Genomic DNA, 25933 nt, shown 5'->3' with positions numbered 1-25933 from the left:
CCGTTAGCGAGCTCACCAAGCACGTCACTTGAGCCATCGAGGCAAATGACGTTAGCTCAGCACCTCTGATTGCGAGAAACCATGGATGGGGTAACGCACAAAACTCAAGTGACCCCTCCCAAGCCCAACAGGGCTCAGGGGCTCAAGACACCTAAAAATTGCCTTGGTTGCGCCCGACTCTAGGACCTGCGAAGCTCCATCTCGCTCGATCCCTAAACTACCTCGGGCACGTCCGATGCCTGGATCCAGGACTCTATCTCGCCCGATCCCTAAACTGCCTCGATCGCGCCCAACGCCAGGATCCGTGACTCCGTCTCACCCGATCCCTAAAACTGCCTCGACACGTTCGACGCCAGGATCCGTGACTTCGTCTCGCTCGATCCCTAAAACTGCCTCAGCACGTCCGACGCCAGGATCCGCGACTCCGTCTCGCTCGATCCCTAAACTGCCTAGGCCGCGCTCGACGCCAGGATCCGTGACTCTATCTCGCCTGATCCCTAAAACTACCTTAGCACGTCCGATGTCAGGATCTGTGACTCCGTCTCGCTCGATCCCTAAACTGCCTCGGTCGCGCCCGATGCCAAGATCTGTGACTCCGTCTCGCCCGATACCTAAAACTACCTCGACACGTCCGACGCTAGGATCCGTGACTCCATCTCGCCCGATCCCAAAACTGCCTCGGCCGCGCCCGACGCCAGGATCCGCGACTATGTCTCGCTCGATCCCTAAAACTGCCTCGGTTGCGCCCGATGCCAGGATCCATGAAACTCTGTCTCGGCCGATCCCTAAACTGCCTCGGCTGTGCCTGATGCCAGGATCCATGAACTCCGTCTCGTCCGATCCCTAAACTAACCGCTGACAAGACCCCTCCAGGCGATTCTGACCGAACCGCCCCGGGGCTCGGGGGCTATACCTGCGGGTGCGCTCGCGCGCACCCACTGACAAAACGAAACTTCCCCCACTGGCAACACGAAAAATCCGCCAGACAATTCTACCCGAATCACATGGGGGCTCGAGGGCTACACCCGCCGGTGCGCTCGTGCGCACCCACCGTCAAGACAAAAATCCCCCAGACGATTCTACCCGAATCACCCCGGAGCTTGGGGGCTCCTGTCGGGTTTATAAACTCGGGGTCCCTCATGGACTGGCTTCCCAACAAAGGCTCGGCCCAACAGACGACGTTGCGAACGATGCGCAACTCATGGGCCGGCCCAAACACCTAAAAATGACAGACCAGAAGGGTGATCCAATCTCCGACCGGAAGGCCCCGCAAAGAAGGAACAACGCTCGCTTTCGACCCTGGCCCGCCTCTCCGACTGAAAGGCCTAGCCAAAGAGGAACAACACTCGCTTCCGACTCTAGCCCACCTCTTCGACCGGAAGGCCTGACCAAACACCGCTTCTAAACTCCGAACTACGTCTCCAACCGGGGGCGCACCGAACTCCTGCTTATAGCTCTTCTCCGACCGGCGTAGTCGGAGCCAATGGGACCAACCGACCGGGGACGCTCGCTCGGTGAGGACCAGAAAATGTACGGAGCAAGTATGGTACGGCACTCAAGTCAACCGCAAGACCGAGGACCATACCATGTACACCTACAGGACAGTACCAACAGGACATGTCAGAAGAGTGCCCTGCAACATTTCAGGCATGTCAGACCAGTGTTGTGGGCGCCGACATTTGCCCTACAGTGTTGTGGGCGCCTGCAACAACTGCCATACCGGACGAGCACGGTAAAACCCCTTGCATGCCTCTAGGCATCAACAGTATGGCAGGCACCGACATCTGCCATACCAGAAGAAGACGACGCAACCTCCCACATGCATCTGACATTAACAGTGTTATGGGCGCCTACAATCATCTTGTACCCGACGGCATGGGCAACAAGACTCAACATACGTACACTCTCTCCCTCTCACTTGTAAGGCCATCCCCTTTATCTATAAAAGGGGATGCGCTCTCTCCCAACAGATAGATCCCTCAGTTCATTTACATCGATTCATCCTTTGTAGCTTTAGACACTCTAAAGCTACACAGAGCGCACGCTCGAACACTTAGCACATAGCGGAGCTCCCATTACTCTCGGCCCCTCAGACCAGAGTCCGACCAGACAAACTTCGAGCACCTAGGCTCAGAAATAGAGTCACCGACCGACCCAAACTGAACGTAGAGCACGTTGCCTGAACCAGTATAAACCATGTGTCATTGAGTGCTAGGCCACCTCCGATCACAACGTACAGCAAAACTATAAATATTTACGTGTTAATCACTTTCTGCACCGACACCAACCGTCTCGGTTAATCGATTAACCAAGGCGGTTGGCCAACCGCCTCCGTTAAGACCGGATTAATCATGAACTTTCGACGAAAACCGCCTCAATTAAGACTTTTTGCCCGTCTCAGTTAAGATTACTGTAGTAGTGTCAACTCTTCCAGGGGCAATCAGGAGGGTAAAGCCACTAATCAAGCCATGGAAGAGACATAGATATATTAGGAGCTCATACAGTCATATACCACGTAGTTGAGCCTGTTCTGCTTTCCTACATAAGTTTGTGGGTGGAATCAACATACCGGATCATATGCCCTTGCTAAAATAAATCTTATCTATATTTATATCTATGCCTATATCCATATATATATCTATATCTATACTTATATACCTATATCTAATACTAAAGAAGCAAAATTTCTACCACATGTTTTTTTGTCCGGCTCTAATCCCTTCTTTGTTTTGGTTCTGTGGCCACCCGATTTCCTTTTTCTTCTCCCCTTCTGATTCGATCAAATAAACAATAATTTTCTTTTCTTCCGTTCCTTTTCCGTCTCCACTTCAGTTTTGGTGTAATAAACAATATTTTTCCCTCCAGGTACGCTTCAGTTTTTGTCTGATTTCTTTTGGCGCCTCCCGTCATCATTATTTCTTTTGGATTTTCTTTTGTTTTTTGTTGCCTGTGTTCACCCGTTTGGATATATTTTCTAAAAAATCAAATATTAAATGTTATATATCTTTGAACTATTGACTTTTCTTTAAGAATAAAGATTTCTACCGTGAAGTTGTTAATGTAATTTTGATTAGAAACATATTCTTATTAAAACTTAAATTAGTCAATGGTTCAACTATAATCAAAACATGGATCGAAACCTTGAGTAGTTTATTGTCTAATTCCAATCTAGATAAATCTATCTATGTAACTACTGATAAGGGCTAGCATGTGAAATGTCGAGAGAGGTCTCCTATGATAATCATTAGTGGACAGACTAATACTTGACATGTATGCAGGGTCCTCAAAGATCATGAAACTAGATATTTAACTATAGTAGCACATAGATAAAATGAAAACCTTGACACGTCAGCAACTAACTCTCGGTCGAATTTAGAGATTTAAATTGTAGATTTTGGTGGATCCTTAAAGGTCACGGAACTAGATATTTAACTATGGCAACATATAGAATGAAAATTAAAGTTAAAATATATTATGTCGAAATATTTATGTGCTTTGCAATAGGAGAAAAACCATAACATGACTGCATTTTAATTTGATACAAGCTTAATAATACATTGCCATATTATTTATGTTTCATCATTTATAAAATTAATCAAAAGGTATAATTTATTTTATAATGACCATGACATCTCAAAGGTCACAAAACGATATTTAACTATAGAAACACATAGATAGAATGAAAATTAAAGTTATAATATATTTATGTCAAAATATTTATGTGCTTTGCCATAGGAGAAAAAAACCATACCAATATTTATGTCAAAATATTTATGTGCTTTGCCATAGGAGAAAAAAACCATACCAAGACCCTATTTTAATTTGATAAAGGCTTAATAATACATTGCCATATTATTGCCAATGTTAACTTATATTTTGGATGCCACAACCATCATAAAATAAATTATAGATTTTAAGAAATTTTGTAAATGATGAAACATAAATAATATATATATATACCATTTCTATTGTCGTTCTATAAATATTTTTCTTCCGTTGCAACATACGAGCATGTTTGCTAGTAATAAAAATTTCCTCCTCGTTTTTAGTCCTGTTATTTTGGTCTGGCCTTCCCTGACAAACTATGTAAATGCCCACCATCCACACCGATCACAACCGAGATCGTCACCTCCAGAGTTCGTGCCCGAACCCAATTCCAAACGCGGAGCCCAAAACCAATTCCAACACAGAGGAAAGCACATAAACATCTAAAATTAGAGGCACACAAACAATATGGATTCATAAAACTCTTGGTCGGTCCGGCGGGCATGGGGTTTATCCCGTATTCATGTTCAGATTCTATGAGTGCAAACGGTAGTGCCGGACCCTACGGGGAGGTGCCGATGTGTACGTCGTTTGTTTTTCTCTTTTCTATATGTCGTATTTGTGGGTGAACCTAATTCTAATCCTATTAAGATTCGATTCTGCCATGTATTTATATGAGATCAAATATTCCCCAAAGCACAAGTATTTCTATAACATTTTAAGTTCTAACATCGACACGTAAAATTCTTTGGCCCCGTTTGTTTCGCTGAAAAAACAAGTCAAAACACTGTTCCGGCTGATTTGTTGTGAGATAAAAATATTATTCTTGCTGAAAAAACAAGCTGAAAAGTACGGATTATAAGAGAAGCGAACATGACCTTTACTTGATTTTGATCTTTTTTTATTTCTTTTTTTTTTCTACCTATCCTTTATATTTCCTTTTTCATCCGTGTTTCTGTTTTGCAGGTGTTCTCCGGTTCCTTTTCTTTCTATGGTTTTGTTTTTTTGTTGGTCTGTTGTTCTTTTCTTTTCCCGTTTCGCTTGTCTGTTTTCTTTACGTGTTTTCTTTTATTTTTAAAGGTTCCATTCGATTCAAGCTTCTTTTACATGGTTTCTGTGGAAGACAGATGATGGAGTAATCGACGAAGCCTTGCGAGATATAGCTACTTTTTGCTAAACTAATCTTCACCAACTTTTATGTTGTTGCTGGCACAATTAGGTTTTCTTTCATTCGTGTCACTTTTCTTGATCGCCAAAAGCACTGTCAAGGCGCGCCGCCGAACTGTGGCCTTCGAGGCACGTGCCGCCAAAGGAGCAAAGCCCGCTCGGTAACCACAAGAGCCGCGCTTGTGCACCGTGGTGGCCTAGGTCTGTATGGTGGGGCCACCGTGCGCCAGTCCAGGTTGTCTGGGCGTGATTGGTGACACTGCGCGAGCGTGCTGTTGTGGCCGTCGCGTTGCCAGCTCAAGCTGCCTTGTTGTGGCCGCTTTGCTCGTGACTGGCTCCATTACGTAGCCACGCTTCTAATGATAGCATAACAAACTGTAATCCCGTTGCAACGCACGGGCATATTTGCTAGTTACATAAAAAGTAGAAAAATTTGAATGCCCAGGAACTCACCCAATAACACTAGAACGAATTTTGGTGCTGATATCATTGATCTTGAGCTTCATCCAGAAAAAGGGCTGTCATCGATGTCGCTGAATGAGCCAGAACCTCCACCATTGTTGTCACATGTGAAAGTGTGCCTCAAACATCCAAGCCAAGATACCATCAGATATATAGCAAATAAAGGGAAACAGCCAGAACTTTGTAAAATACTAGTGTCACCAGGACCATAGACCTTGCCAAGGAATCCTCATGATCGCATTTACCGTAACGCTGGAGTAAAACCATTTAGTATTCATCTAAGCCAACACACATGTATTTTATACTTTCAAGATGCTATTTTAACGAAGTAAAATAACCAAACACCAGAGTAAACCACAGTGAGCGGCCATCCTTGACTTTCCAAATAGCCAATTTGCTACACCGTCCAATCAGTTTCAAGTGAAATTTTCAGAACTAGTTAGTTGTGAAACTCATCGCATTTTACATACCACTAAACTGTGGCTACAGGAGCAATCGCTGAACAACCTCCAAACTACGGTGGAAGCCATGGCGCCCCCAAAGTTTGCAGAGGATGAAAAGAACAACTCACCATGCCAATTCATTTTTTTGAAACGGCATTGTAAGATAGCAATAATATCCCGGCTTTCTATGACAGTTCATCGAATTAGACGGTCATAATTAAGCAGTATATCAGCACTCGATCAGATGGTCACGAGCAACTGGGTGAGACCTCTTGTCGGAGGCCAGCGTGAGAACCGCTGCCATGGCTTTCCCGCTTCGACGCTTCGGGAGGCGTGGGGCCGTCCGTGGGCGCGATGGTTCGCTGGAGTCTGGAGACGGAACGGGAACCGTGGTGGACCGGCGGTGTCCTGGCCCGCGGCAGAGAGATAGGGTAGTATTCATAAGGATGTTACGGGGCCCGCAAGTCAGGAGAGGTGGCGGGGTTGGTCCGGCCCAGTTGGCCCAAAAAGCGTCCCACTTCCAACACGGATGCCGGTTGCGAGTGCGTACCGGTGCTGGATGGGGGATCCGCATCCGCAACGGAATCAACGGCGCGCGTGAAAAGAGGCAAGAGCGGATCGGAGTCGGAACTCGGAAGACAGAGAAGGAAAGGACCCAATAGCGTCTAGCATTGCGGGGGCTATATATTGCGACCCCCTTCCTTCCCTGTACCAACACAGACCGCAAGATGGCGGTTGCGAGGAACAAGGACGTCGGCAGCTTCATCGGCGATATCGGCGTCACCAAGGCTGAGCTGGCGAACAAGAAGGCGGCCGGGACAGGCATGGTGAAGGCGGCATCCTGGAGCGACTTCGGGACCTGCGGCACCAAGCCTGCAGCGGGGAACAAGACGGCGCCTGGGAGCGAGCCGGGGCCAAAGGAGGAGCGCAAGGCCGAGACGGCGGTGGCCATGATCACGAAGGAGACGGTGCCCGACTCCTTCATCGACAGGATCAAGACACGTCCCTCGCCGAAGCTGCCTCCTCTCTCCCAAGAAGAAATCGAACTCTACTCCGAGTTCTTCCCCGAGGAACCCGAGGCCATAGCACTCGAGCTTGAAAACATCACCCGTTGGAATTACTTCGTGGACCTGGAGCAGGACTGCCTTAGGCAGCACGCGCAGAAGGGGTACGCCGAGGTGGGCGTCGACTTCACCAACGGTATCAAGCAGATCTTTATCCTTCCCCAGGAGTAGGTGGGCATCGTGAGGGAAGTGTGTCGTTTCGGTGGAGCAAGGTTGTCTAATTGTTATTAGTTCGCCCCTGTCTAATTATTTATCATCTTTAGTACTGTGCCGTCGATCTTTAGTACTGTGTCGTTGTCTTTGTTTATCAGTATGTGAAGATGTTGGCTATCAGTATGTGATGATGTTGTCTTTGTTTATCGGTATGTGGAGATGTTGGCTATCAGTATGTGATGATGTTGGCTACTCGTATATCAGTATGTGATGTTCGTATTGGGTCTGCATTATCGATGATATGATATATTGGGTCTGCCTGTTCCTTTTTTTTTAACATTGCATTCAACTTGCACTGCCGATTTTAGTGTAGAAATTCTACAGAGCAAGCACAGCATAAGATGATTTTAGTGCTAGAAATTAGCACAGAAATCCAGTTCATCTGTGAAATGTTTGATAGTCGCGAAATTCTACAGAGCAAACACAGCGTAAGATGGTTTTAGTGCTAGAAATTCTAGAGAGCAAGCACAGAAATCCAGTTCATCTGTGAAATGTTTGATTAGTAACAGGGCAGATCGAGAGCGATGGGGCGCATATGCCCACCAGTGAAATGAGATTCCACAGCTACGGATCTATGCCGCCTTCGATCTTTCAGGAATGTAGTAACTTTTTGAAATTGAAACAGAATGATAATGACATTCAAGGATAGATAAAACATGTCCACTGAAATGAGAGATGTATTGTTGTTGAGTGTTGACAACGATTACATAGCAAGGTTCAAACAATCTATTGTGAATATTTAACCACCGTATGGAACTGGGCTAACTAAGCAAAATCTCTGGAGTTCTGATTCGCAAAGAAATCAGTCTACGCAGCTGCACAAAGGCCAAAAGAAGAACCCCCAAGCAGCTGCACAAAGGCCAAAAGATGAACCACCAAGCAGCTGCACACAAAGGCCAAAAGATGAACTAGTATTATAAAATAAGATAGGCCAGTTATAAACAAGCCCATAAACCGAAAGGGCATACTACTCCGTACATTGGAATTACATCAAACAGTACAAAATTATTCAAGATCAGTTCTTCACATGTGAAGCATATGATGCTTAAACAGGGACACAAATAAATGAGCAACTGGAAAACCTTTTCACCATCAAGTGTGAGTGCGATTCTACCCTCGCTCTTGTACTTGAGATGCTCAGCGCGGGTGAACTTGGTGAAGCCACTGAAAAATCAAGGCAATGAACCAAACAAGTCAGACTCAGACCCTTCATCGATGCTGTGACATGGGTTCAACAGCAAAGCATCTTCATTCCCACATACCACTTTCTGCTCTGAATGATCTTTTGGCAGCCAGGGAACTTGAACTTGGCACGGCAAAGGGCTTCTTCAGCGTTATTAGCATTGCTTTCCTTGCAGCGCACAGAAAGTAGGACCTGACCAATGTCCACACGAGCACAGGTACCCTGGGGCTTGCCAAAAACACCCCTCATTCCAGTCTGGAGCCGATCAGCTCTGGCACATGAAAGCATCTTGTTGATACGAAGGGCATGGAACCGATGGACCCTGACCATCAGGAGGAAGGCATCCTTTCCAGCACTCTTGGTCATGTACTTGTTGCAAGCAATGTGGGCAGCCTCAAGAGTCTCACTAGAAACATTCTCCTCCCAACTCACCAGGTGGACACAGAAGGGGAACTCATCCACTCCATTCTTCATCCCAATCATAGATCCTGATCTTGGGGTCAGGGACACCACAGCAGTACCTGGACTTTGGGTATGGCTTGCTCTTGATCTGGCAGTAGCTTCTTGCTGGTCCTGGTCAGAGAAATAACAAAGGACCTAGTTATAACCAATGTGCAGAAAATGACATTGAAGCATAGCATATCATTAGAAACACAAGTGCAGACAAGGAAAATAAAGCGCACACAGACACCTTATCCTCTACATCACTATTTCATTATATAGGTGCAAACTCCACACAAATCAGAACTAGAACTTCAACCTCGAAAACCATTTTTTAATGATTCAGTGCAACTAACACATAGTCCTTCTAATTCTATCAAAACAAATCCTGTGGACCATGATACAGATACTCAATCAAGTGACATCATTGCTCAGGTTTAGGGAGAGACAAAATTAGTCCATAATTCATGCAAGATGGTCACAGAGGGCCGATTCACTGTAAACAGAACCCACACATCACACAAAATGAAAGCCAAGCCAATAAGATATAAATAGACTATTCAGTGCTCTTAACATAATAAAGTTATAGTATAAAACACGTTCTACTCCTTGTTACATGTCCACAGAAAGGGAATTATTTTGCTTGTAATAACAAAGGCATCCACTAAAACAGAATGGAAACAGACCATAAGAATCAGAGATCAAGCATTCAATGTTTTAGACAAGAAGATGTAGCTCCGAATCGGCGACCCTAGTACAGACAAACAGGCCGCACCAAATCACAGAGCTTTGCAAAATCGTGTACATATTTGTACTAGGATGGCAAGGAAATTGACTCGGAACCCTGGAGATAGGACATGATAATATGAAATTCTGCCAACTACAAACACCTCGTATGCCAATAGAAACTAAGAAAAACAATACAAGGGGTCATTTGCCATTCTTCAAACTCCTGGTGATGAGACTAATTTTAGTACATAATACCAGCCAGCAGTTTACTGCAGCAGTAGCAAAATGTGATAAAGGAAGCTGAGGCACAGCTCTCTCCTTTCATAGGAGTCGGCTTGATAGGTTCCTACGCGCTGAGTCCAGGTTCATCAGGTGTAACTTGAGCGCGGATTGGCTCTCGAACAAGACCCGTCGACGATGAATTGTTTTCTAGCTCTTCTGTAGATGAAACAGATGCTGCAATGTCAACTTTCGCTGTTTGCTCTGAAGGCAATTTAGGGAGAGATTTCCGTTGGGGCTTCTTCACTGCATTTGCAGCGGGTACTTTCTTGACACCATTTTGGGAGACCCTTTCATCTCGACTCAGTTGAGCTGAACGAGCTGGAGGATTTGAATTTCCTTTGGTCCCTCCTGAGGATGTGTTCTTGGAGCGACCCAGCTTTGGTGATCTAGCTCTTGTTGTAGGGATCTAAGATCAACAGAAAATAATATTGGGAGCCATAACCTTTATACCTAGTGGCAAGCTGGGTAAGAAATTTTTAAGTGTGACATAGCTGTTATTGGAAATTCAAAAGCAACAATCCAATGAAAACAAGACCTAATTTATTGTTTTCTTATTCATATAGCTGCTAACTCCATCAAAATATGGATTATGGACTTGCAATGAATTTAGCATAGAACTATTAATTAGATTGCAAACCTAACAATACAACAAATGCCCCAACTAAAGACAAGAATAGCAAGACCATGGGGGTAATCGTTCATTTTATCTATAAGCTATGAATTAAGAACCTTGTTTACAACTGTACAAGTTACAGAAAATTCAGGTGCACAAAGTGCATGATGAATCTTAAATATTGTATAGGCAAAAAACTGTAATTGGATTTAGCTATTACAAAATGTGATATGTTATATTTGAGTACAAGACTGCAAAGCTCTTTTGCTGTATGACTCAATAGAGTAAAATTTTGTAGCTACAACAAAACAAAAAACACCTTTTATTAGCTATTGCATGATGGTAAACTGAATTAAAGAACTATTGCATTCTTATAAGTCATGTTAAAACTTAACAGGCAGAAACTTGAAGGATGATTATTTGATTAATATAATCTTTTCAAGTTGAATTGTAATGCAGATAATTTTTTTTGTCCTTAGCAGTAAACTGAGATATTTTGTGATTTAGATATAGCATATATCTGCAGCTCGCAATTCAATGGAGGAGAATAGGAAGAAGAAACTAAGCCATAAGTAAGGGGGGACAATTACCTTCTTCAACTCAACCTTGGGGGGAGGTGGTTCCTTATAAAAGCTGGGCATTGGTGTTGCCTTGAAATTTAAACTCTTTCTCAGCATTTTGAGTTCAGCTTCTTCAGTTTCCTGCACAGAAGTAACAAATGGATAAAGTCAACATTATAATCAATGTCGCAACAAGCAATATCACTTCCATAGTAATATGAAAATAGAATAAGGGCACAAACCTTTGATTTTGCCTGCAAGTTCCTTTTCTCCAGTTCCTGTGCATGAATCTTCTCCTCGAGCGTTGAGTAGAACTATATCATTGCAGAACAGTGTAAGCAAAGAAATGATGCCCATATGTTCTTAAACTAAAACCAGTGCTAAGTTATCTACAGTGAGTTACCTCTCTTCTTTTTTCAGTTCTCTCATCACACTTAAAACTAAATCCATATGATGGAGTGCTGCCAACCCTTTGAGGTTTCATGCTTTCATTTGATTCTTCTTCAATATCCTTTTTGACAGAATGCTGGTTTGATGCCTTTTGAGTCTTCTTCTTCTCTCTGGATTGGAATGAAGCACATGATATTGCAAGAAACTCTTTTATACTTAAGTGCGCTAGGTAAGAGAATAAATTTACGGAGGAAAAAGTATAGGGTATGACTTGGTTGGAAACATATATATATGTAGCAAGACTTGGTTTCACAGCGCAGTTTCAATTATCACAAGATGGAAGTCAAAGCAAACAGTAGTTTCCAAAATGGTAAATGCCAAAGTATGAACAAATTAAAAAAAAAATACTGTAAAGGCGTACCCAGTGCAGAGAGCTCCCGCTCTGTGCGGGGTCTGGGGAAGGGTGTCAGTGGCAAGCCTTACCCTCGCCTGTGCAATGCGAGGAGACCGCGACTCAAACCCGGGACCTTCCGATCACAGGCGGTAGGACTCTACCGCTTGCACCAGGCCAAAAAAATATTGTGTAACTATAAAATGTCTGTGGTACATGCACAAACAATAATAAATGTTCAAATAAACAAGATGATCCCAAGGGGGAAAAACTCCTTAGCATATTTGACGGAACGAACACTTCAAAAAATTCATTAAATCATGCTATACTCTTATGCTACCAAAAAAATCTAGCAAACATAGTTGTACCAATAATTCATAGCATTTTCACACTCAAGGTAATATGGGTAATTAAAACACTCATCCAACCTAGGAAAAAACTAGTTGTCTTTTTAATTAAGAAATAGGCACCCAAATTCGCCCCGACGAGGACTTGACTTAGGTGGTCTGAGCGTACGTCCACATCAACCAACTGAGCTAGGATCAGTGTTTCAAAGACGTCGCCTAGGCATCCAGGCGTACCCAACTCGCCTTGTGAAACAGTGGCGCCTTGTCGCCTAGGCGTCCAGGCGGACCCAACATTCACCTGGACCCTTAGTCGCCTTTTAAACACTAGCTAGGATCAGTTCCTCACAATCTGAGAAGTTAGTAGGCCTGGCTTAATTGGATGCTTAGAGCACTGATTTTAAGTTGAGAAACAGAAACCATGAAGCAACACGGAATCACAAAGTGCAAAACGAAGAACCAAAACAGCTTACTTTGAGTCCTCAAGTGATGGGCTCTCCTTGGCAACTGGATAGAAACTGCTCTTTTCGGCCTTCTAATGAAATCACTAACAACAAAAATGTATAAGGTTCAAACTTCAAACGGCAAGGCACATAAACATTCCTAGAAGTAATATAGTAGCAATCATGCATATCACTATAAGCGCTATAAAAATATAGATGGGAACATCGTAACTCATAAGCTATAACAAAAGTTGAACTTACTTTCTTACTGGCACCAGCATCACCAACGCTTGAAGAGCTATCAACTAGATCTGGATCAGAAACCCGTGCAAGCCTTAGGATAAGGACTGGGAGAGCTTTTCCTAGCTTGACTCTTATCCCTGCCTCGAGGGCTCTGTCGCTGAGATTTAGTAACAACCTTCAGTGAATGGCCTAGAACACATGAAAATGCCAGAAAACACGTGACTGTCAGCGGACCACTGATTGAAGTCACCAGAACTGGCAATGTGTAAACGTGAAAACCTTACCTCAGGAACTCGGGGCTTTATGTCCTGGGATTGCGAGGTGACTTCCATTTCCACTTCTTCAGATGGGTTGATCACCTCGCTCTTGCCCGAATGCACTCCATCAGCCAGCACGTCGTGTTCTTCTGAGTGGCCCTCTACACTATCACTGGGCGTCAACTTCCCCTTGGCCCCATTGTCAATGCCCACTGCACCAATAGCATCAGTAACCTCCGTATTCGCATCCATGTTACGCTACCGTCTCAGGATTTCTTTAGGCCAGATTAAAAAGAGAACTCCCAAGCCACTAGCTTGCACAAGCTATCCGCAATCACCGCAGGATCATGCTATGCCGGTCAGCAAATGAATTCGCATCAAACTAGACTGAATGCAGAGAAAGAAACATTTGGTTTCAGCGCTCACGGCAAAGCTGAGATTTGCAGAATAACACGAGCAGTCCATCCAAGAAAGCAAGGGAGTCCTCACCTGCGAGAGAAGGAATCAGCTCCTCAGCCCCTGGCGGATCCGATCTCCGCTCCACCCCAGCGGCGCCCAGTGGGGACGAAGACGGCGAAGAATCCAACCGGAGGGGTAAGGCAGGCGCGGTCTCGGTCAAAGGACACCTGGATCTGGATCGAGCCGTAGCTCTTGAGCGCATGAAAGGAAATGGTAAGGGAAAGGTGAATGCGGGAGAGCAGCGACGGTGGCGAGAGACTCCGGCGGTGGCGGTGGCGGCGGTGGGGCGGGACGGTGGGAGGGATACAGCGGGGGCGTGCGTGGCTCGTGCTTTGTCTGGGTTCCCGGGTGGTGCCTTACTAATGAGCCACTTTCTGCTATAGCACGAACGGATAGGTCAGCTCCGGTTTCCGATAGAGTGATCTAGGTTCTAAAAAGAGAACTTACTTCGACGGCTCAACCCACCTAACTTTACTTTGGCCGCGTTTAGTTCAAACACAAATTCCCAATAAATGCTACAGTAGCTATCACATCGAATCTTGCGATATGTGCATGGAGTATTAAATGTAGACGAAAAAAACTAATTGCACAGTTTGGTTAGAAATCACGAGACGAACGTTTTGAGCCTAATTAGTCCACGATTGAACACTAATTGCCAAATAAAAACGAAAGTGCTACAGTAGCCCGAATTTCAAAATTTGGCCAACTAAACACGAGCTTTGCTTTCTTTTGACAATAACATTTATATGTATACGGCCGAGGGAAGAATCAACGGCTTTCTTCGCCCTCCTACGTTCCATTGATACGGGATGGGATCTAACTCTAGACAGAATTTTTGAAGTGCCATCGGTGAAGGCAAGGCCAATGAGACTACTATACGTGTTTTCCGTGGGCAACCAAAGATTTAATGCTCTAATTCTTCTTGGTTTGTCTTTCTTCAGCAGATTTCTCATGAGTAGATGTTGTTCTGTTGGTTTTATGTAAGCTGTGTTCAAATGAGTTTTGCCTGAGTTTCACTTACTTTGACTTTTGTTTCTCTGGATTTCGAATGAGCCTAGCGCGCCCGCCACTTGCGCCCCTCCGCTCTCACACGCATGCATGGAGGCCCAGCACCTGCAAGTTGGTGTTGTGGCAGGTGGGTCTCACTACAACATTCAAATATCAGATATACTTTTACAACATCCAGATAAAATATTTGCAACATACATCTAAAATAGATAAACATTTGGGACATACTCCCTCAGTCCCTAAATAATTGTCGCCGTTGGTGTGCGTGCCGCAAGTTTGATTCAATTTTATGGAAAACACGTGCAACATTTGGATCGCAAATAAATTTATTAAAAAACTAGATTAAAATTTTTTCCAATGATACTAATTATGTATCATAAATATTAATATTTTTTAATATATATTTAGTCAAAGTTGTTTCTCGAGAAGCGCAAACGACAGATATTTAGGGACAGAGGGGTACAGCTGAAACACCATTGCAACATGTGCAACATGCCAATATATTTTTGAAACATCCAGATGCAACACTTGCAACGTACAAAAAAAAAGACAGATGAAACACTTGAGACATGCGTCTGAAACACTTGCAACATAACCATTGTAACATGTGCAATATCCCGATCTACTTTTGAAACATCCAGATGCAACACTTGCAACATACAAAAGAAGACAGATGAAACACTTGAGATATATGTCTGAAACACTTGCAATATACGTGTACAAAAAACAGATGAAACATTAGGGATAGACGCTTGCAACATACGTGTACAACTATTGAAATATATGCAACATCCTGATCTACTTTTGCAACATCCGCATGAAGCAATTAAAACAAACATCTGAAACAACTGAAACACTTGAAACATAGACTTGCAACGTGTCTGAAAAAACATCCAGAAACACTTGAAACACAACGTCGCCGTGCGAGCATGACCTACCTCTTGGAGAACTACGGTGGCGCAGGCCTCCCCTTTCTGCCGACGACGCGAGGTGGATGGGGAAGCAGGCGCAGGCCTCCCCTGCTTCCCCTTCCACTACGGGAGAGGTGGATCGGCGCGACACTAGATGGTGGCGCTTCCGATCTCGTGCTAGCACGAGCTGTCGCCGCTCTGGTGGATCGAGAAAGCCGTGGCGGGTCTACGCGTGAGCTGTCGCTGGTTCGGTGGACAAGGCGGTTGACGAGCTGGAGAAGACCGCGGCGGGCCAGAGGCGTGGTGGAGAGAGAGGAAGGCGGGCAGCGGGGAGGTGCGATGGAGAGGGATCAAGGTGGGTGGCCGCGCTCGGGCAAGGTGGAGATGCTCGCTGTCGAGCCTTGGTCACCGTGGAGAACGTCGGGCGGTGCGGCAGAGCGTGGTCGCAGCGGAGCGCGTCCGCTCGAGCTACAGTGATTTTTTCTTGAGGAATGGAGACAGCAGGCTACGGGTGTGAGCGAGAGGCTATGATCATTGGGCCATTAGGCTAATGTTACGGCCTGCGAACAGGAGCGTCCGGAGGATCGGATGTCCTCACCGCAGCATTTCCATTTAGATTTTGAGCCAACTTAATCTTCTTCTTTTTCTTCTTTTGCCAATTAAAAAAAGAAAAAGGTCTAAATAACCCCCTCAAGTTTGGGTAGTTATCTATTTAACCCCTCAGACTATAAAACCATATATTGAACTACCTAAACTTGTCTAAACCAGACATATGATCCCCTAGAGTGGTTTTGTAGGTTAGTTTTGCTGACTTGGTAAGCCACGTTGGATAGAGATACCACTGTGGAGCTTGGGCCCACTTGTCAGTTCTTTAATTCATCCACCCACGCCATTCTCTCTCTTGACTCATTCTCTCGATCTCTTTTTCCTAGAACCAGCGACCAGTAACATTGTCATCTGTCACGGCATACCTTCCCCTTCCCTTCCTCTCCTGCGACGCCGCCCGCTGTCACCTAGCTACAGCGGGGAGTGTCCAAGGCCAGGGCTCCCGGTTTCGCAGCGTCGTGCTCAGCCGATACGTAAAAGCGACGACGGCGGCGGCGTGACGTAGAGGTGCGGCCCTGTCCGCGCAAGAGAGGAGCCCGAGGCGGCAACGGGGCCATCGCTGGCACCAAGCGCGCAGCTGCCCATCTCGTATGGAGGGGTAGCTGGTGGTGCTCGATAACGTCCGCGCAGACAAGGGGAAAAAGGCTATCGAGCTGCTCCCGCTCGCGGTTGCTCAAGGTGGGCCACAGGTGCTGCCGCACACCGACGGAGGACGACCCGCCCATGGCGAGGAAGGCGTAGCTACAACGCTTCATGGAGATGCGCAAGGGACGAGTCGCCACGCTCTCCTTGCCGTCGCTGCCGTGCCGACCCTGGCACCGCTTTGCTGCGACCCTTCGACCGTTCACTCGCTCACGCCAAGTCTCCATCAGTCACATGCCTTGTCGTTGACGCCGTCATGTTGTTCGGCCGGCTTCGATGCCAGCAGGGAGATCGGCGTGCATGTCGTTGCATTCCTGACCATCAGCGCCTGCGGCCTTATCGAGCTGGGCCTCGCGCCATTCAAGCACGACTGCACGAGGAGGCCTCGGTTGCAACCTTTGGAAGGAGCAGGAAGGCGTCCCTGAGTGGCTCGCCGGTCACGCGCCGTGGTTCGTGGTGCACTGGTGTACATGAACATGAACTATGACAGCATCACGGTGATGACGAACTCGCAGCTGCCAGCTGCTCAAGTTCGCCTGGGGTCTGGGCCTTCCCTCTGGCCGACAGTGGGTACCCATTCGTGTGAACATCCGTCCGGACCTAGTCAAGGGTGACTCCGCCGTGCTGCCCCCAGAGTTCGTGTCCGCCGTCGAGAGCCGCGTGCTGCTGACTAGTGTGCACAGGAGGCGGTGCTCCAGCACGAGGCAGCTAGCTGCATCGGCGACAGAGCGCTCTCATGCGGCGGCAGCATTCAGCGCGGCTTTGGGCGTGGCAACATGGCGTTTGTGTTGGCGGCGTGGTCGGCGACGTACACGGTGCAGCTATGGTGCGGGTTGGGACTTGGGACGATGCCGCCAACTTACGTGACTGCAAACTCCCTAGCCCGGCCACCTAGGGAGCAGCACGTACCACCGAGACAAGGGAAGGTGTGGCCGGCTCAGCTAGTGGAATTTGGTGCCAAGGAAGCCAACGAACAAGGAACGGACGATGGGCATAGCAGAGGCGGCAGAGCAAGGAACAATAGCGCAATGCAACGGCCGGAAAAAAGAACATGTGCCCTCACACCACAATAGCATCTGATGCCAGCTAGGACTGCCACGTAATCAAAACCGGGTACAAAACCACTATGAGGGGTTAAATATCTGGTTTTCAAAAATTTAGGGGGCCTTTGGATTGCAGGGGAACAAAGGAATTTTGGAGAATTGAGTTTCCTAAGGATTGATTCCTACGTGGCTCTTTGGCTCACAGGGAAAGTAAAGGAAGAATTCCTTTGGATTCCATTCCTGTGGCCTATTTTATAGGAAACGAAGCATGAGCTCTTGAATTAGCGAGTAGTTGCTTCTCAGGCAACTTATTGACCAAAACTTGGAAAACACTGACTTCCATTCGGAAGTTCCTTTTACTTAGGCTCTCGTGGTCTGTTAAGATTTCATGAACACGCTCAACTCCCGACAGTTTTGATGTATGTATGAGATTCTTACTAGATGATGCTGTGATGATTCTTGTATTGTAGGGAGAACAAACAACGTGAACTCATCTTCATTTTGTGATCGTCGTCGATAGTTTGGATCCATGACTAACACAATGGAAAACCAACTAGGGATACTCAAATATGTTGCAGGTTCACTTTACAGATGTTTACCACCTAATATATAGTAGAGACCAAACAAGTAACTAAGTTGTCCATCCGTACATAAAAAAATGTTCATATATAGGATTAAGTCTACTTTTGGCCCCACAACTATTGCATCGGTCTAATTTTAACCCTCAACTGTAAAACCGTCTAGTACCGGTACTCCAACTGTCAAAACCGTTTACTTTTAGTACCTGGGCGGGGGCAAGGCTGTTTTGACCGACGTTGAGCGGTTTTGACACGCAACCTCCATCTCGGTGACATGTGGGGCCCACGCGTCATCGACTCAATCCCTCCCTCTCCATCCTCACGGCCATGGCCTCGCGCTCCTAGACGCCGACGAGGAAGGCGGCCGCGGTAGCACACGCGCGGTCCGCGAGCGAGCCGTGCCACCCGGCGCTCGCGCGCCTCCATGGCACCGTCCGCACGCTCAGGGCATGGTGCGGCGTCGGCGGAGCCTCCTCCTCCTCCGGCCACGGCCTCGCGCTCCTGGACGCCGTCCTGGCTACGCTTAGCGACCTGCTGGCCACGCCGCGGGCCGCGGAGGCCCTCCACGACGCCGCCGCCGCCGACGACCTGGACCTCGAGCTGATGCCTCACCGGTACGGAGGCCGAGGCGGTAGCACAGGCACAACGGCTACTGTGACTGCGAGGTGGGCGTGTCGGCCGCCGCCGCCGCCATCGGCGGGCCCACGAATAGTTCGAGGTTCAAGTCGGGGCACTGCGGCTCCCCCGCAGTGCCGCTGCTGTCGGTGCTGCTGCTGCCGTCGTCGTCGAATGACGACTCCGCCGGCGCTAGCGGCTTCATGGCGAGCTTGATGGGGGTGGGACAACGATGGGGTGTAGCAGCGTCGCCGCTGCCCTGTGGTGCGCCGCGGCGTCGGGAGACGCGGCGGCGTCGGCGCCGAGCGCACGGTGCGTCTGCTTGTCGATCCCGCGGGCTAGGATCTTGCGCTTGATGTGCGTGTTCCAGTAGTTCTTGATCTCGTTGTTCGTCCGGCCCGGGTGGCACGGCTCGCTCGCGCGACTGCGCGTGTGCTGCCACGGTCGGCGCCGCGGCCGCCTTCCTCGTCGTCGTCCTGGAGCGCGAGGCCGTGGCCGTGAGGATGGAGAGGGAGGGATTGAGTCGATGACGCGTGGGCCCCATATGTCACTGAGATGAAGGTTGCGTGTCAAAACCGGTCAACGTCGGTCAAAACAGCCTTGCTCCCGCCCAGGTGTTAAAAAGTGAACGGTTTTGACAGTTGGGGTACCGGTACTAGACGGTTTTGTAGTTGAGGGTTAAAATTAGACCGACACAGTAGTTGAGGGGCCAAAAGTGGACTTAATCCTCATATATATTTGCAGAAATTGAAATTCAGTTATGAGACTTGTGACTTACTAACCGAAGTGTCTGTGCCTGCTTGATCACCGACCAGATTTGGAGAGGAGCTAGCTGTATATGAAGAAGGCTTTCTTGTGGTGTTCTGTGACTCAACAGATGTGGAGATGAGCTACTTGGTCTCTTCAGGATGCAAATGAGAAGGCTGCATTTGTATGCAGATCTCTTGATGTGCTTTGGAGCTTACCTGATGGTGTTGGGGCTACTAACGAATGCAGACCAGCAAAGAACTGATTGCTTGGAGAGGACCTGATGGTGTTGTGGGCTTGGAGCTTCTACGAATTGCAGATCAGCAAAGAACGTGTGTGTGTATATGTATATGTAGTTTGGCACTTGTAGTAACGTCCAGCACATGTGTAACTGCTAGCTTTGCTTTCAATGCTGTGGAGTTCATATTTTAAAAACTGGGTGTAGCTGCCATTTCCTGTGTTTCACTGAGCTCTTGCCAAAGGGCATCTCATGTAACTTTCCTTCGTTGTCAATTCCATAGGATTTGAGAAGCAATGTGATCTCAATTTCTGAGTTTTTTCTTTTCCTAGCCTTTACCTATCATGTAATCTAAAGGGGCCTTAAGACGTAGAAAATCTGGTTTTATAGGTTGACGAGGTCAGTAGACAACTTTTTTTTTTAGCCTGGACTCCTAATGTATAAGTTGTAGTATCTGTACTCTACACAACACACTCACACCATCACACACACGTATATCCCTACAAGCTACAACCTATACACTTCAAACGTCATTCTAAAAAACACCAAAGCCACACGAGCCTCGTAGACGACAAACACGTCGTAGTCCCATTATAACGCCACGCGAGTATTCAGGACCTGCAAAATCATTTATTGGGAATAAATCTCGGTGAGAAATCACTGAACCGAGCAGCGCTAGAACTCAGGACCGGTGGCTTCCACACCGGGAGAGCTAGCCAGCTTGAGGAGGCTATATAGACTTTTTTTCAATAAAAAAAAGTTGAGAGATGCCCCAAGTCATCACAAATCAGGGCCGTGTTTAGTTGGAGGCCGATTCGGCGCCGCCGGATTCGGCGGCACTGTCATGCACTGTAGCGTTTTATTTTTATTTGGTAATAATTGTCCAATCGTTGACTAATTAGGCTCAAAACATTCGTCTCGTAGAGTACAACCAAACTGTGCAATTAGTTTTTAATTTCGTCAACATCTAGTACTCCATACATATATCGCAAGTTTGATATGACGGGGAATCTTCTTTTTGCATAGTGCCAAATTCTGAAAAATAGGGGAACTAAACATGGCCCAGAGCTGTATAGAGAGTAGGTGAAACTGACAAACATTGGGAAGATGGCGACAAAGAAATGCAAGCCTCTGGTCTACTAGGCGGGCATCGCCGTCGGCAAACCGAGGCCACAGGATTAGGCGATTAGAAGCTTCTCCGAAGTCCCCTCTCGTGCTGCCGCGTCTCCTCCTCGTCCTCTCCAGTGTCCAGGTAACCCCCCTGCCGCCATCTGCTGCTCTTCTTCTTCTCCAAGATTTGCAAGTTCTTGACTGCACACAGCAATCTCCAATCCCCCTGATTTCTTTCACTCTGAGAATACCACTTCCGATTTTGGTCGAATTATTCAGCATTGAAGATAAAGAAGATAAGATATAGTTCCCAATTGCTGACCATGTCTGTGGAATCCATCGTATTGGCGTTGACGTTGCAGCTAGGTCATGGCGTCCACCGTCTCCTTCTCCCCTGCCAACGTTCAGATGCTCCAGGCTAGGAGTGGCCATGGCCATGCGGCCTTTGGGAGCTGCTCCGCCGTCCCAAGAGCCGGGCCAAGGCTGCGCTCCACGGCCATCAGGGTCAGCAGCGAGCAGGAGGCGGCGGCCGCCGTCAGGGCGCCGTCCGGGAGGACCATCGAGGAGTGCGAGGCCGACGCCATCGCTGGGAAATTCCCTGCTCCCCCGCAGCTGGTTAGGCCAAAGGCCCCTGAAGGAACACCGGAGATCAGGCCCCTTGTATGCATTCGATGGGTTTCCTACTTTCCTCACTGAATTCTGTGTGTTCTTACTGTAACTGCAAAATCCTGATTTGTGTATATACATATTCTTCTCCCCATGTGTAATTTAGGACATGGCAAAGCGCCCTCGTCGCAACCGGAAATCGCCTGCTCTTAGGGCTGCATTCCAGGAGACAAGCATCTCTCCTGCCAATTTTGTGCTCCCATTGTTTATCCATGAAGGTTGGTAGTGGAATTCACTGACATGAGTGTTCAACACAATTCAGATTTGATATATCGGATTTGCTCTGTGATGATCTGTAGGAGAAGAAGATGCTCCTATCGGAGCTATGCCAGGGTGCTATAGGCTTGGGTGGAGGCATGGGCTGCTTGACGAGGTATTGAAAGCATGAGATCATGAATGTGTATTTGTAATGTTGTTTTCAATGAATTTTCTGGATACAGAAATATATATGCATTTTGCTGCTTGGATCAATAGTATTAAGTAACTCTTCAAACCGATGGTATATGCAGGTTTATAAGGCCCGCGATGTTGGTGTTAACAGTTTCGTGCTCTTTCCTAAAGTTCCTGATGCATTGAAGGTCTATTAACTAATATAACAAATTTCTTACTTGTTTGTGTCTTATATAGAGTAGCTTACACTCTTGTTTCCCTCCAGTCTCCGACAGGAGATGAAGCGTATAACGATAATGGTCTGGTTCCACGTACAATCCGCTTGCTCAAAGACAAGTTCCCTGATATTGTAAGCTTATGTACCCCTCATTCAATGTCTGGCTTGCGTCATAGTTCCTTATATCTTTCCTTAAACTCATATGACCACTAGGTTATATACACGGACGTTGCGTTAGACCCTTATTCATCTGATGGTCATGATGGTATTGTGAGGGAAGATGGTAAGAAAGATGGCCCCTTTGTTCTTATCTTGCACATATGGTCGTGTCCATTGGCTGCATATTGATCTTGTTACTCCAAAAAATACTTTAGTGTCAAAGAAATTTCACAGGCTTATACTGAAAACTTAGTTGCTTAAAACTGTTCACCTTTTCCCTGAAGATGCTGTACACAATATATTTTCAAGTCTCCATACATTGTCTACAGTAGCATTGTCAGAATTACTTTTTCCAGGAGGCCTTATACCTTAGTGCCTGATATTGGTCACTAGAAGTTAGGTTGTACTTTGTAACATGTTTTGTGCTTTTTGTTTGCCTAGCTGAAACCACTTCTTGCTGCTCTTATTTTTCAGTCGACTTCAGTATTTCTCTTTCATGGAGTAACTGTTAAGAAGCACTAGTCAATGCACTAGTCAATATGTCAGTTTGGTTTTCTGTATTATATGTTGCATAATGATGCTTGAGTTTGAATTTGTTACTTAATGATTTTTCTCGTGGATGAGATATTAGACAAGTCATAATAAATCTCCAAAAATGAACTTTGTTTTCTCCAGCTAATCATTGACTTGTTTGTGTCCTGCATCAGGAGTAATTATGAATGATGAAACAGTTTATCAGTTGTGCAAGCAGGCTGTTTCACAGGTTCATCTCATCTCTTGATTTTGTGTTTGGTCACATATACATGCTAGTTTTTTTTCACACTAAAATTCTCCATATAAATAGGCTCGTGCTGGTGCTGATGTTGTCAGCCCTAGTGACATGATGGATGGGCGTATTGGAGCACTTCGCTCTGCTCTGGATGCTGAGGGTTTCCATGATGTCTCCATTATGTCCTACACTGCAAAGTATGTTTCTGCTCTTCTTGTCACCATGTCATCTCCATGCCCCCACATTCGCCATCCTGTTATGTTTCTTTAGTTTGAACCCAAATGATGCATCTGTAATGTATGTTTTTGCAGGTATGCCAGTTCATTTTATGGCCCATTCCGAGAAGCTTTAGATTCAAATCCAAGATTTGGAGATAAGAAGACGTATGGAACTTGCACCAAAGATGCTATTTCCATCTAGTAAACAATTTAATTGCTTTGGTATTAAATGTTGGCTTTCTTTTTAATCTGAAGTTATCAGATGAACCCAGCCAACTACAGAGAAGCCCTCATAGAAACCGCAGCGGATGAGGCAGAAGGAGCTGACATTCTGCTAGTAATGCTCCTGCTGTATAGTGGCTTGTTATGAAGATAGAGTTTCTATGTGTACATCTATAACCATGGTCCTTATTTGACAGGTGAAACCGGGATTACCATACTTGGATATCATCCGACTTCTTCGGGATAATTCAGCCCTACCGATTGCTGCTTACCAGGTCAGTTCATTGGCTCACCCATGCAATTCTGAAGTTCTCCCCTTCATTTGGTCAAAATGTTCACGTTCGTTGTATGGTGCCAACTGCCAATGCTGTTGGTCTATCCAATCGTCTATCATCTAGCATTGGCACTGTACTACATATCAAATCATCTAGCATTGGCACTGTACTGCATATCAAAATTCTGTCTTTCCAATTTCTGGACACCTGGCTTTTCAATCCCGTATTCATTGCCTTAGAACCTCTCTTGTTATCTTGTTCAGATCAGATTGCACATAAATTATCCGGTGCTTGCTTCAAACAGCATCAGTTAAATCATTTTGAGAATGATCAGTTGAACAAAGTTAACTGTAGTTTGCTACTATGTAAACCAGTGCTCTGCCACTCTACTATACATCTGTGCACATGCAAATGGTGATTGAAGTTAACTTAGGCCCGGTTTAGTTCCCAAAAATTTTCACCCCAAACTATCACATCGAATCTTACGGCACATACATGGAGTATTAAATATAGACGAAAAAAAAACTAATTGCACAGTTTGGTTGGAAATCGCGAGACGAATGTTTTAAGACTAATTAGTCCATGATTACCCATAAGTGCTACAGTAACTAACATGCGCTAATGATGGATTAATTAGGCTTAATAAATTCGTCTCGCAGTTTCCAGGCGAGCTATGTAATTAGTTTTTTTTATTAGTATCCGAAAACCCCTTCCGACATCCCAAAACATCCGATGTGACGTCCAAAAATTTTCATTTCGCGAACTAAACACACCCTTAGTTGTCCAGCAAACATGAACAAGGTTCTTTCTGCTGATACAAGTATACAACTACAAGCAGAACCAGCAAGTCATATGAAACCTGTCCTTGCTTTATCTATATCCCATGGATTTCATTTTTCCTGTCCTGTGTCCTGTGTTTGCATATCTAATCGCTGTCTGGAAATGCATGTGTTATCAACTCTCTTTTTTTAACTTGGCACCAACAAAAGCGTACTTGGTGGGGGCTTCCAATTACTACTACTGTACTACAGACAGAGCAGTTAATGCTGATCATCTGCTAACCCCCACCAAAGTTTTCAGTTACTGGGCACACTCTTCCGAGACAGGAGCTTTTCATACGTTAATAAATGCTCCATGTGTCAGATTAAATTACCTTCTCTGAAATGCTTTGCTCGCCACTCGCCTAGTACTAATCCTGCCGTCCTCTTCCTCTTGCTCGTGCAGGTCTCCGGCGAGTACTCGATGATCAAAGCCGCGGGGGCGCTGGGCATGGTCGACGAGCAGAAGGTGATGATGGAGTCGCTCATGTGCCTGCGGCGAGCCGGCGCCGACGTCATCCTGACCTACTTCGCGCGTCACGCCGCCGCGGTGCTGTGCGGCATGGGGCCCAAGTAGTCAAGTAGAGGCCCGCCATTCCTGCACTGCATGCCATTGTGTAGCTGAGTTGACTAGCAAGCAAGTAGCTTTATCGTGCGAGGGTGTGTTTGGGGCCGGGCCTTGGATTGCAGGAGGCCTGGGATTCGAATAATTTGCGCCGGGAGATAGCTGTGCAGAACATTTTCGAATTGCCATCTGGATTTCATTTCCCAGTACTAATCTTGCGCGTGCTGCCACTAAAAAATTTGAAGTTTGAACTTTGAAGCGATTTTGGACGGCTGGCAGGTCAGCGCCGGCGCACCCCCATCTGGCTACCTGAATGAACGAAAGAATTGCAAGGGGGAGTGTGCACAGCATGTTGAAGGCGTCGCAGTCCCACATGATCCCACGAGGATGGATGGGGACCCATCCTCCTTCCTCGGTTGCCGTAGGAAGCAACGGTGATCTGTCCAGCGCAGGCCCCGACGGCCGAACTCGCCTCACTCACAAATGGATGTGCCAGCGGCACGCAGCTGATCGGATCTCGAGTTGCCTGCACCGGCAACGAGGCAGACGCAGCTGCCGCGGCGAGACCAAAACGGAAGTAACAGCAGCCATGAGCCCATGAGAGCGGATGAGCCTAGCTGTGAGCTGGCCTGCCATGGCCAGAAGATGGAGGAAAGGAAATGCAATGAAAGGGGCAGTTCTCGTAGC

At 46.5% G+C, this 25933-nt stretch overlaps 1 protein-coding gene and 2 pseudogenes across 2 annotated transcripts; 1 reads left to right on the top strand and 2 right to left on the bottom strand.

Annotated features, from left to right (window-relative positions):
- Positions 1–7783: 7783 nt before the first annotated feature.
- Positions 7784–9792, bottom strand: LOC136526585 (large ribosomal subunit protein uL16z-like; annotated as a pseudogene).
- LOC136529224 (protein WVD2-like 5) lies at positions 8730–13784 on the bottom strand (annotated as a pseudogene).
- A 7150-nt stretch (positions 13785–20934) lies between these two features.
- Positions 20935–25459, top strand: LOC136526896 (delta-aminolevulinic acid dehydratase, chloroplastic). 2 transcript variants are annotated; one of them, XM_066519468.1, is made up of 13 exons: positions 20935–21089; positions 21310–21607; positions 21720–21831; positions 21913–21986; positions 22123–22191; positions 22269–22352; positions 22434–22503; positions 23087–23142; positions 23224–23345; positions 23460–23531; positions 23622–23703; positions 23786–23863; positions 25088–25459. In XM_066519468.1, exons 2-13 carry the CDS (start codon positions 21317–21319, stop codon positions 25256–25258), a joined length of 1281 nt encoding a protein of 426 aa, XP_066375565.1. In that variant the 5' UTR covers positions 20935–21089; positions 21310–21316; the 3' UTR covers positions 25259–25459. The 2 variants fall into 2 exon arrangements, with proteins under 2 accessions (XP_066375565.1, XP_066375566.1); XM_066519469.1 differs by lacking the exon at positions 20935–21089 and having other exon boundaries at positions 21113–21607.
- The last annotated feature ends 474 nt before the right edge of the window (positions 25460–25933 follow it).

Source organism: Miscanthus floridulus, chromosome 19 (genome assembly GCF_019320115.1).
Source record: "Miscanthus floridulus cultivar M001 chromosome 19, ASM1932011v1, whole genome shotgun sequence".
Lineage (NCBI taxonomy): Eukaryota > Viridiplantae > Streptophyta > Magnoliopsida > Poales > Poaceae > Miscanthus > Miscanthus floridulus.
The sequence above is the reverse complement of the archived record's forward strand: the minus strand, read 5'-3'. Positions and strand labels throughout refer to the sequence as shown.

Excerpts from the sequence above, each read along its gene's own strand:
- LOC136526896 (XM_066519468.1), top strand. The coding sequence starts at position 21,317 with ATGGCGTCCACCGTCTCCTTCTCCCCTGCCAACGTTCAGATGCTCCAG. Across the intron at positions 21,608-21,719 it reads CACCGGAGATCAGGCCCCTT|GACATGGCAAAGCGCCCTCG; the intron begins GTATGCATTCGA and ends TGTGTAATTTAG. Across the intron at positions 21,832-21,912 it reads CCCATTGTTTATCCATGAAG|GAGAAGAAGATGCTCCTATC; the intron begins GTTGGTAGTGGA and ends GATGATCTGTAG.